At 34.4% G+C, this 13,205-nt stretch overlaps 1 protein-coding gene across 3 annotated transcripts in view; it reads right to left on the reverse strand.

Moving 5' to 3' along the window:
* Positions 1-2,172: 2,172 nt before the first annotated feature.
* LOC149786241 (uncharacterized) overlaps positions 2,173-13,205 on the reverse strand; it is a 111,232-nt gene continuing 100,199 nt past the window's right edge. Inside the window, exons 18-22 of one of the 3 annotated variants that reach the window (XR_016424894.1) lie at positions 13,055-13,140; positions 10,824-10,892; positions 8,759-8,903; positions 6,459-6,999; positions 2,173-3,466 (exon numbers count right to left, since the gene is read on the reverse strand). Coding sequence is in view for 1 of the 3 variants with exons in the window: in XM_089976613.1 (XP_089832739.1) it covers positions 6,853-6,999; positions 8,759-8,903; positions 10,824-10,892; positions 13,055-13,140 (447 nt within the window). In the remaining 2 variants the exon portion in view is untranslated. Of the gene's footprint in view, positions 3,467-4,439; positions 7,000-8,758; positions 8,904-10,823; positions 10,893-13,054; positions 13,141-13,205 lie in introns of those variants that run through there. The other 2 variants (XR_016424893.1, XM_089976613.1) reach the window with 2 other exon arrangements.

A 13,205-nucleotide genomic window follows, 5' to 3' on the forward strand; every position in this document is an offset into this window, starting at 1 on the left:
ATCTTAAAAAATCATTGCATCTAACTTTTCGTTGTATCATTTCAAAAGGTATAAAATTATTCTGAACATCAGCTACATCATTAAGAATTTAAATGTCAGCTTCTATCCAGGATTTGTATTTATCGAACATTTGGGAAGGTGGAGGGGAGGGATAGAATTTTATTACAGGATTCAGTCTGGGATTTGTGTAGAACATTGTAGATGGACAAAATTATAGTACTCGGGGATAAATATTTATTTGGACTTTGTCATTCCTCTTTCTAATTAGCTACTGTCAAAATTACATCTCTCCAAAAATACGTTCTAATAATCTTACCAAATTCTTAAAACTTCCTTCTCTCTAAATTCAAATATCCTTTTTATTTCTGAATATAGTTTTATTGACCAACTTATGACAGGCTGCATCTTCATCTTCCATCAATTTTTTAAGTCATCTTAATGTACCTAAGGAATGTTTAATTCTCTCTACTTTACCACCCCATACAAATTTAAATAAGGTATGATTTAAGTTCTACTACAACTTTTGCTGATGAATTTGAAAGTGCTGAGATGTATAACATGGGCAGAACAAGAATTTTTGTAACAATTACCTTTCCAACTACTGAAAGATGTCTTTAAGTCCAGCTTGCCCTTATTCCTTTTTGCATTCATGAACTTCTTCCTATATTTTTTTCCCACTATTTGTTGTATATCTGTAGAAAATTCAATGCCAGAGAGCGTAAAGGTAGAATGATTTTGGCCCATAATAGGACATATTCTTTCATTGGAAAATTTTTTGTTTCAATCCAAATAGCCATTATTTTTAAGTTACAATTAAGTCCAGATAATAGAAAAAAGACTTGCAAGATAGTTATAGTCACTTTAAGTGAATGCTAGAGATCCATCGAGAAGATTCAAAGCATCATGGGTATAATGATCCAGTTGATACTCAGTTTCATCAAAGATCAGTCCCCATACAGCCACAATTTGCTCTACAGCTAAAATCTCAACAACGATGATAAAAAAAATAAGGCTCAAGAGGATTTTGACAACGTCCTATTTCAAATGTACAAAATAATGACTTTCCAAAAAGCTCAGGTTAACTGAATTGAAGGTTTTTTAAACATCTATTAACAAATAATAAGCCATATCTGTTTTCATTTTCTACTTGATCCATGATATTGTATAATATCCTGGTATTTTCTCCAATGAAACTACCCTTTATAAATCCTTTCTGAATATCACTGATTATTGACATAAGAACTTTAATAATCCTCGTTGCAGTGGTTCCTGAAGGAATCTTACAGTCAGTGTTTAAAAGATATATATATCTCCACAGGGATTAACAAATTTTATAAAATTCAGATTGCCTGGGGCAAGCTGACACTGCAAAAATTTGATCACGCCCCAAACATAAGATTTCAACATGAATAAAACAGTAAGATAAGGTATATTTTAAGAAAATCACATTTTATTAAAACTTTTGTTCCTCTGTATCTCAGTTGGCACCTTACAACTGTATGTCAGTAGTCAAAATTATCTATAAAAAGACATGAAGGGATAGGTAGTTTATATATAAAAAGACATGAAGGGATAGGTAGTTGTTGTTGTTGTTGTTGTAGGGTTTAACACCATTTTTCAGCACAAGATAGGCTATACATGGCGGCCAGTATTAATGTTGGAGGAAGAACCCGGGAAAACCCCAGAAAGAACTACCGACCCACGAGAAGCTACTGACAAGCTTTCTCACATACCAACATAGGCCGAACCCGCGACTCAAACCCACGCAGACATTGATGTTACCAGAATGTCATCCTCACCAAGACGTGAATCTTACCGATTTGAATGGAACAAATAATGACTAACAGCGATTCATTGTACATTTCATTGTATAGCTCTATTTAACTATGTGATCTCACAGTGAGCAAGTGCTATCATTCAAACATACAACATCTGGAACTTCGTTTATATTAATTAAATGTGCCAGTATGCAATAGGGACTGTATTTATAACATATACTGACAACTTTAGACAAATGCTTAAATGTTTGTGTCCATAGAATGCATTAAAACATTTATATGCTGCTTATGTAGTGTTCACAGTTACCTTTGTGCTAGTTTAGCTTTTACAAGTTTTGGGATATAAAATTCCTCAAAAATTAAAGTACAAATAGGGGAGAGAAAAAAAGCATGGTTCAATCAAATTACTGACTGATTCAGAAAATCAGCTGTTTTTATTCATAAAAGTTCTGACTGAAATGAAGTTCAAACAGTGGCTTGTGCAAAAACTAAAATAGAGTTGATGCCACCACTTCCAACATCAGCATCACTATGTACAAAACATTCCTCAAAGAAAGGTGATACAAAATAATTTTCACTAGTTCAAAATATATTTTTCCCCTTCAATTTATCTGTTGTGACATGGTCAGGATCTGCATGTAAAGTCCATGAATAAGCATGTTGCAGAATTTAAGTGTCTTGGCTTTATAATGATTCACCCAAAGTATGAAGAAAATCCATTAAGAAATTTAGGAAATGTAAGCAAATGGAAACCTTGAATCAAACCGATCAACTGAAGATACTGCTGTTGTAGATGCAACTGCTACATCTTGATTCCCACTAGCATGGGTTTGATAATAAAAAAAAAACATTACTTCAGAAAGTATCTGCAGGATCAAGAAAAAGTATGGCAATATATGTTCCCAATAAGTTTTTTCTCATTTCAAAAATAAAAAGGACAGTATGGTGAGTGCATCTCCAAGAAATTAAACAGGCACATTGTATATTTTATCTGATGAATGAGACAACTGCGTACAGTTTTCAATTGGTCACGTGTACAATATTGTAGTAATTCCATTAAAACTGTAAATTTATTTTAAAAACTTCCGCAGAAATTTGTCTCTATGCCACCAAAATGAAAATGACCAAGACCCCACTGAGACTGCATAAGGTGCTGATTAATCTAGATCTGTTAGTTGAAGTCGATGCAAAATGCATTTGAAATGCAGTATCCATAATTAGCAAGGAAAAGTTTCCAGAATCAAGATATATCCAAATGGGAGATGAAAAGCTACCAAGCACACTGAACCAATCCCATTCCAATGCTCAAGTAATGGACTCGTTCACCAACTTCTGCAATATCTCTTTATTTTTCAGCCTCATTAGTGGGAAAAGATACATCTGTTACTTTTCTGTGAGCAGCAGTCATCTTCAGCAATGCTTTGATCATGAGCTTGTGAAGACTCTTCCCTTGCTTTAATTTAAACTACATTTTCTCCCCTGATGATTGGCTATTCCATCAATTCAGTCTCCTTTGCACAAGCTTGAAAGCTTGTACCATTTCAATCCAGGTAGGCTTTAAATACTGAACAAATCCTCAAAAGACGAGACTTGAATTACTTTGTTGAAGCTTTTTAACGCATCATTGGTGCTGTAATGTGCTGTCAAACCTTTTACACATGCTCCGTCAAACAAAATGCTTAGCATGTCTGCAAAGAAGAAAATTATATTAACATAATTATGCCCTTAATAGGTTTAAAAGATTCTTCAAGCATTAAATTCAGTATTTAACTGAAATGCGGTTCACCTTTCAAGTGATCACTCTTAAAATTCTGATGAGCATTTTTGTGCTTTCCTGTACAATGAGGAGTCTTCTTGGTCTAAAAATTTTCAACACTGAACTAAAACGGTCATCGAACCAGTACTGACTTTTTCAGCAGTTGAAAAATGCATTACTTCCTTTTATGCAAAAAAAAAAAAACATCAGGTTGAAATCAAGCAAACAGCTTTTGGTAAATGTGCCATTATTCCTGGTTGAGGAAACTGCATATTAATGACACATCTTGCCTTCCAAACCTTTCTAAAATTGTGTTCTGAAGCAAATGTGTGAGTGAAATGAATTTCACATTTGTTTGTGGTGCTCAACCTCTCCTTTGTCATGCATTTGTCTGTATTGCCAATAGCCTGTCAAATGCAGCTACCATATGTACTTGCTTATAAGTTTAGTCCAACTGCAAACTGCACAGACCCAGATCTGCTGTTACATAATTCGCCAACAGATATGGGTCTGTGCAGTTTCTTAGGAGTAATCAGAAGAACAAACAACACAGACCCTGATCTGCAGGCACACTATGCTATGGCAGATCAGATCAGGATCTTTGTTGTTTGCAGTTTGACTCGACTTAAAAGTGAGTATATATGGTAACAGTAGCATCATGTAGTTCAGGTAATGCAATTTCTTACTGAATCCAGTCCTGATGTTAAAATTATACAAGATATAATGACGGTATATATCAGTACTTAGTTAATACAAATAATGCAGTTCTGAACCATTCATGTAATCAGAAGAAGAAGAAAAAAATTGGGCATTTTCACTCATAAATTATCTCAGATGTACATTGCCCCCAATTGTATCTTTAAACTTTTTTTTAAAAATGTGTGGAAAAAAATGAGAACAAAACATTAAAAATAAGAAACCTTTAATAGTTAAAGTTTGTTTTTTTTTTTTCTTTTGTTTTTTTCTTAACAGCATTTTTAACACATTATTTGGGCATATCACACCAAAGAAATGGGAGCCAGATAACAATCCCAAGGAAACAGAGGCAGCTGACCACCTGGCCTGAGTGGGCATTAAACCCTCTGGATTATTAGTCTGACACTCTACCAACTGAGCAACTACAACTCCCACATCTTCTAGAGTGGGGTAGGGAGAGTAAAAAAAAGTTGTTGCAAGAATAATCAATTCAGTCGATAAGTTCCTTCAATTCCATAAACAGTACAAATTCCTTTGATGCCCATTACCATTGCAGATGAACTACAAATGTGCCCAGATGACACAGATGCCCCTTCTATTGATGTAATTGATTAAAGACTCCAGGTTACAAAGTGACCATAACGCAATGAAATTCTGACAAATAAACAGTATTTCTATTAAGGCCAATACCAAATTTTGGTTGAATTCCATACAGTCCTTCAAATGTAAATGGTCTGATATAACAAGGGTCATAATTCAGTCAAATTTTTACAGAAAAAGGTTTTAACCAAACTTTCTTGATGCTGTGCTGCATGCTAAATTTGATTTTAATACCTGATGTTCTTCACAATTTACTATTATGCAACCTCTAAAGAACATATGATGCTACATCCAATTACATTTCATACAAACTAAGATCAAAGTTTATATTGATGCAAAAAAATCCACTTCAAAGGTTGCCTGTCATGTTTTATAAATCAGTCGATAATGTTTTAACAGTTTTCAAGACCTTCCAAATGTTTTAATTGAAACTTCTGTCTTACAGAAATTGAACCTTCTATGTATTTTACTTTGTTAATTATCAATGTTTTGTCATGTCATATACTAAAACTTTACCCCATTTTATTATTTTTGAGTAATACATAAATGACAATGAATCCTACATTAAAAAGCTATATATTTTGTTTTGTTTCAATGTTTTGCATTCATAGATAAATTCAAGGAGTTTTAGACAAAACTGAAGGAGTTTTCAAGCATAAACAAACTTTTTTCCAATTCTGGGCAACCTCTGAGATTTATTGATTTTTCAAAGTTGTATGAACGATTTCTATATTAAGCAATCTACAGTCTAAATGTTATAGGCATAAACTTCTGTTAAACAACGGTCTTTGGAGATCATTTTTCTCACTTACCAGAGGTAGCTATATAACGTGTGTAACTGCTCCTTTAGCAACCAACATAATTATGCATTTTTGAAACAGGACAATGATGGTAAAGCAACAATGTGCTTCACTGTAGCTCTGTTCTGATACAGGGGTTGAGCATTCACTCACCCAACTCAAAATAACTAAGGAAAATTTTGGTCAATCATTTTAATTTTCCATTCATAGGCCCAATAGGGCATGTGCTGATTCCGGGATGACCAGTATTACTTTCCTGAAAATGATGTCAAGTCAAGCATTTTGCAGACAGTGTCCATTGAAAATCCATACATTTTTATTTCTACCAGAAGTTTGTTTTCCATTTGTTTTGATCAGGCTCATACAAGAACTTCACTCTCATTCTTCAGTACTAATAAATTCAAAGCTGATGAAGTGCAGACTGGTCTCAATTTGTAATTACTTACAAATGGTGTTAGAAGGGTCAAAGAACAAGTTCCGGAAAACAACCATTCATACAGTCAATTTAGGTTGCTAATATTATCAACTGTTCTATTTCTATAATAACAGGATGGTTAAGAGTTTATTCTCGGTGAGTAATATCTGTAGTACTTGCCTGACTGCTCAAGTTGATTTTTTGCTCTTTTTAAAATCCCTGTTATTCAACAACATGACAAGCAAATGCATCACAATGCAGCCAAAACATACTGTTGTGCACAGATACTGTGACTAACTTTAATATCATACCTTCATTTAAGTCCTTTAAAAAATTCATTTGTCTACTATTTTCTTGATAACTCCATAACACTAGTCTTCTGACAAATTGAGAACTGAGAATTTTTTTTTTACCAGAGATTCTGGTACTCTTCTTGATATCTCTAAATACAGCCTGTTCACACTGTACAGTATCCAAGAATGAAAATTTCTCTGAGGATGAGAAACATTGCAGTCTGATTCAAAGCATGTATAACACTCTATCACATTATTTGCTTTTGTGGAGATGATAAACACTCTCTCATTCTGTTTACCACGTTGCGAATACCATATATTTTCTTCACCTGAATCATGTTTTCAGGCATCTATGATAAATCCATCAACATTATTTTTCATTTCCATCACAAGTACAAGCACCTTCAAGTAATCATCACTTCTAGATAAGAAAGTCTGACCTATTTTAACATGTTCATGCTAGAACACAGGATCAATATATCCAATCTGACGATACTTATTTTGGTGCTCTTTGCTAGGAGCCCTTGGCCTGAGCAGCTTCATATTCATCTTTCAAAGAAAGAATTAAATTTCGGATTTCTGTTCTTTTTCTGTCCACTCGTTCAAGGGGAAACCAATTTTGCAATCCTCTGATCGGAATTGTAAAATCCTGAATGGGATCCTGAAATTGGAAAGCATAATATGTCAAGCATGCTTATTATGTATTAATATCTATGCAAAGCTCATAAGCTTAAATTCAAATCAATTAGCCTATTTCAAACCAATCAACTTGTTTGATGAATGATAAAGTAAAATTACCCCTGTCAACAATCAAGCAAATGTAAGCTGTACTACTGAACTTAATTTTTCTCTGCACATACAATTTTTTTTATGTCAAACAGGAACCATTCCTTCTTTTTAACTGCTGATTGCTGAAACCATCTCTGATAATCTTAAGTGGTAAAATTTTCAGATCAGCCTCTGTGGTAGTCATACTGACTGTAAGATTGGTACCATTTTCATTTACAAAAATCTTGATACCATTAGATGTCTTTGTTGAAAATCCCATGTTGATATGACCATCCACTTAGGAGAATTAGCGACACAATTTCCAACGTGTTCATTCTGACAGCCATATTTAAGGTCATATTCATTCGGGAATAACGATAGATCAGATTTAGTCATTGGTTAAAACCCCCATATCAACATGACTTTCTACTGAGGAGTTGCAATAACAAGATTTTTAAAACAGATGCTATGGTTTTGAAACTGGTTATCAAATTGGTACTATTTTCATCTAGTATCAACCAGTATCATCAGAAGACTTCTGGTCAAAACCCCATTCTGTTGTTCAGTTCAAGAGGAGAAGCAATAACAAGATTTTCAAAATGGCTGCCATGGCAGCTACATTATATGTGAGATTGGCACCATTTTCATTAAAATCCAAATAGACATCATACAAATTCTTACAGTGAAAACCCTCAGCTGATATAACCACACATTCACATGCAGCAATAACAAGAATTTAAAGATGGCCATATTGGATGTCTGAGCAGAAAGTTTCATTCTCGACCTACATGATATTGTATCGAGTCTTCTGGTAAAAACCCCGTGCTGATATGACTATCCTTTCAGGTGGAAGAGCATCAGGATTTTCATGATGGCAGCTTTGGTGGCCATATTGGACATCACATCAGCACCCTTTACATTTAGGCCCAACTAAACACTATACAAAATCTTGTTGTGACCCCCCCCCCATATTAATATCACCATAAATTCAGGATGAGTAGTGACAAGATTTTCACCATTTTCATTTAGGACAAACCAGATGTAAGGAGCCTTCTGGTGAAAGCCCCACATTAATATGGCTTTCCATTCAGAAAGAGTAGTAATAACAGGATTTTAAAGATGGCTGTGGTGATGATTGGTTGTCAGATTTCATTTAAATATCCTAAGAAGTCTTTTAGTGAAAACCCTATGAATGATACGACCATTGATCATGGAGGAGTAGTGAAAAGATTTTTTAAGATGGCTGCTGTGGTGGCCATATTGGATGTCTGTTCATTCTGGACCAACTAGACCTTCGGATAAATGTGTACAATATTTAAAGGCAATAAGAAGTAGTGATAGCCCACTTGTGCTAACAGACTGATAAAGCTAAACAATTGATGGATGATAATCAACAGACAGCACTGTGGGCACTGTTTTGCTTTCTGAGATGTTTGCCCAAGGCAAACAAGTCTTAATTTTCTATACTCCTATCCAAATTGCAAATCCTTAATTTCATTTACACAGGAAAATGTACTAAATACACAAACTTAGGGGACAGAAATTATATAGATTCAGATTTTTACCCAAATGAAGCTTATCTTATATTTATCAGAACTAAAATTATGTGCCTTGGTAACAAAGAAATAAAAACAGAGAGTTAATCCTCTCACCTCAAAGAAGCTTTCCACATACTGCAGCACAAAGACCCCACAGTCACTGAAGTTGGTCTGTTGTGGCACTTTAGGAACACTACCCCTTAATCTCTCCCTATTGTATTCTCCCTTCTTCTTCACATGCCACTCTACCTGTAGATACCTGAAGATAATAATGTGTAAAGGGAATTAGTCCTATTTTGAAGTGTTTGAAAGGGAACTCATTTCATACAACACTGCAAACTGTACAAAACTGCAAATGCTGCAAAGGTAATTACATTCTTTTGTGTTTGATGAACAGGGCTCAATGACAAAATGCACCCTGAACTAGTCCTAGTCACTAATCCATTTAATGCATTAAAAACTGCATAATTAACCTCCTGAGGATTAAGACTAAGTCTAGTCACACAAGTTCTATGTTTTGCTGTGTTAACTCCGTTAAATTTAAAATGCTATGAATGATACATCATATGTCCATCCCATGTTTAATAGTCTTCTATTTAAATCTTAATTTGTTGTGCAGAATTCTATGATGTAGAACTAATGTTACAGTGGGGGAAAAAAGTTTTCTCCTCTCAGTTATATTAACCTTGGCCTTTTACCTTTAAACCCTAAATTTGACAGGCCTTTTCTCTACCCCAATGCATGTCATACAAAGTTTGGTCCAAGTATGTGGATCAGAACTAATGTTATTGTGCATAAAACATTTTTCTTCTTTTCATCCCAGTGACACTGACTTTTGACCTTTTTGAGCCAAAATTGATAGGGCTCTTCCTTTCCAAATATACAAGCCATCCACTGTAGACTGTGTACAACTTAAGATAATGTTAACAAAATTGGTAACAGATGGCAGAACCGACAACATCATTACCAAATAGTGTCAGCCATGTGGCAGGCATATACAAATGCAATTAGTTCTAAATCGGGGGAAAAAATATCAAATTTATGAAATTATTATCTATGGCTCTGTGGATGAATGTTCAATACGTAAATTTATATTTGTATCATGCACAAAATGTACCAACATTGGTACTCCACTAAAAATAGTGAATTCAGTGTTAGATACATGTAGTATTTCCATTGGCATTCCATAAGTAATAGTGAACTCTTCATATTAGATGCATGTAATACTTCCATTTGTATTCCATGAACAATAGTGAATTCATTTTATTTCTGTGAAAATTGGGTTTTAAATGCACTACAATATGGATGGTTAGACATGAAAAGCATAGACTTTATTTCTGAGTTGATCTTATCATTAATGCATGCTACTTTGATAGCAATAAGGACTTTAAAGACATATCTTTTCAGAAATATATTCTATACTACGATGAAAACAAACTTATAGAAATCACATTCAATTTGTACCACTGCATTCATTTTTAAGCAATCTCTGGTGCCAAGTTCTGCAGGTCACATGCAGCTCATGTACATGCATGTAAGTGCATCTCGTCCCTCTGAGAGAGAGCAGTTACATTCTAGTTATGCCATAACCTCAGAATACATCTATGGCATAAACCGAATGTCACCTGTGAAGACATCCCTCTGAGAGATAGCAGTTACATTCTATTTATGCTATAACCTCAGAATACATATATGGCATAAACTGAATGTCACATGTAAAGACATCCCTCTGAGAGAGAGCAGTTACATTCTATTTATGCCATAACCTCAGAATATATCTATGGCATAAACTGAATGTCACCTGTAAAGACATCCCTCTGAGAGAGAGCTGTTACATTCTATTTATGCTGTAACCTCAGAATACATCTATGGCATAAACTGAATGTCACCTGTAAAGACATCCCTCTGAGAGAAAGCAGTTACATTCTATTTATGTCATAACCTCAGAATACATCTATGGCATAAACTGAATGTCACCTGTAAAGACATCCCTCTGAGAGAGAGCTGTTACATTCTATTTATGCCGTAACCTCAGAATACATCTATGGCATAAACTGAATGTCACCTATAAAGACATCAGATGAATTTGTTTTGTATTATGGTAATGCTGTAGTCCTTTAAAGTGAATTTCTGGTATACCGGTGTTCAATATGTTAAAGGATCACTGTACTACACTTACTCCTTCAAAATTGACACAATTCTGGTTCTGGAAGGTCCAGGAAGAGAATCCAAAAGTAAAATACAGGGTCTGGAATGAAAACATGAAAATACTGCATCAAGTAAAAGTATAGTATATATTCTTTAAAACTGTGTGCATAATAATTATAATCTTCTCAGTGGCAGAATCCCTCCACATAATCCACTTCAAACAAATGCCAGATAACATTTACTGACAGAGTGAGATTCCATATACAGTGGTCCCCCTCTTATATGGCCACCCTTTCTGCACCAGGAAAGTGGCCTTGTAAGACAGTTGGCTTTTCCAGAGGGGGACTATATTTGTGAGATGTGTACGTATATGTGTATACAGTAGGAAAGCTAAATGTAACTTAAAGCAGTTAAATTCTTCCTTTAAAAGAAGCATTAATTATTAAAATGTTTTTCTTGACTTAAAAACAGAGGTATTTCAAGTAACATAAATTAATAGTTCTAATTCTTAGTTGTGAAATGTGAGTGGGATATTGTTGGCATGCGCATTACAAAACCACTGAAAAACGTTATTTAAATCCTGGTACATAGCTGTTTCATATTTAAAATTTTTCTCTTTCCGTTTAATCCATTTTCTCATTGCTAGATAATATTCTCCTTATCTTTAAAGATCTTGTTTATCTGAGTCTTCCCAACATAAAATATTTCTGCAGGTGAACTTTCCCCATTGTGGTCAAGTTGAATAACTTTAAATTTTTCTTCTAAAGTATTATTTCTTTGTTTACGCGACGACATATTAAAGTTTTGTAAATATTTATTCCTATGTTGCTAATTGTACAGTACTGCAATTTAATTTTGCAGACGAAACCTTTGTACATGACAATTCTTGTTATAAAGGAAATGATACATGTACTGTCATGTGATTTTTCAGTCTTTGTCTGGTACCCTGTTTTGTTTGAAGGTGATTGTTTCTGTGTGTATGTGTTAATCCACAAAATCTATTTTTAGCCTATATGACCATGTTATGATCTTGACAATTACGTCGATTATAATCGTCAATTTAAAATAAAGATATCTGCCGTGTGAAGCCCAAAGCTCTATCAAAACATTGCTGACCACATTTCCTGCAAACACTGGCATTAATGATATAATATTAACCTTAGTGGTACATGTACTGTAACTAACACTTTTTTCAGTAACAAAAATCTGACATCCAGAACCTGACATCAGGAAAGATAACCAGATTACTTACCTTACCATAATTAAATACTAGTTCTGGGCATATATTAATAATAAAATGTGGCCACTTGTGAGGGGTTAATTTTACAACTGTGCACTAATATGTTGACTGCTGGTCGTGTTAGAGGTGTGGCCTTTCTTAAGGGGCACTTTTAAACACAAACTCATCAGGAATTCTGGCCGTAAAGAGTGGGTGGCTTCTGGTCAGGGGAGCCATTCATGAGGGGGACTACTGTATTTAAGGGTGCCAGATAACACTTATTGATGTGAGATTCTATGAATTTAAAACTGATATTGCATTCAAGCTGTAATTTGGTGTGATATATCCTTCACCATCAGTTCTGAACTTCAGGTTGCAACCCAAATCTGGGTTATGGTGGGTCCTCAGTTGGTTATGAAGGGTTACCAGGACCAATTTTGTTTTGCTCATCTGGTGCTGAAAAAAGCCAGAGGGTCCAAAGCCTACTGCTGGTGGTCAATTTAGGGTCACAGCAAAAAAGGTTGGGAACTACTGCCTAACACAACTGAAACTAAGCTGTGGCTAATATAATTATTACTAATTTCTGTTCAACTTATTTTCAAAGACAGCTTACTTGGAAGGTTAATTTTGATGTCAAACTAGCAAACAAAATGATATTGTTTTAGTATGCATAAATAACTTCTCAATTTGACATTGACAGATAAGGTCACTTAAAACTATTCGAACTGATATTTTCTCTTCAACACATTTACCTTCTTTACAACCAACATATAACCTATACTGAGGATTATTTTCAAGGCCGATTTTTTTTAAAAGCTAAAAATGTCAAGGAACTGGATGACTTATTTTCAAGGCTGCTTTATTTCTAGGGTGCTATCACATCCACCATTTCCATCAACATAAACAACATCATAACTGCCTTACAATAATCAAACAATAACTAACAAAACAAACCTGAAACACTGCTAATCAACTGATTATTTTCATTTTGCATGAAAAAACTCAAATTCAATATTATGACTTATAATAAAGCCATCACTTACTGTCTCTGTCCCAAAGTAAAATTTTTTGGAAGAGGTTCTTTTTCAAGGTCAGGAGGTATAGGGTCCAAAATCTGGCCACGTATTTCCTGCAAGCGAATACACAGAGTGAGATAATAGTTGATGAATTCTATTAAAAATGTAATATTCTTGG

The sequence above is a fragment of the Sinohyriopsis cumingii genome, chromosome 12, assembly GCF_028554795.1.
Source record: "Sinohyriopsis cumingii isolate HCF-2022 chromosome 12, ASM2855479v2, whole genome shotgun sequence".
In the NCBI taxonomy this organism is placed as follows: Eukaryota; Metazoa; Mollusca; class Bivalvia; order Unionida; family Unionidae; genus Sinohyriopsis; species Sinohyriopsis cumingii.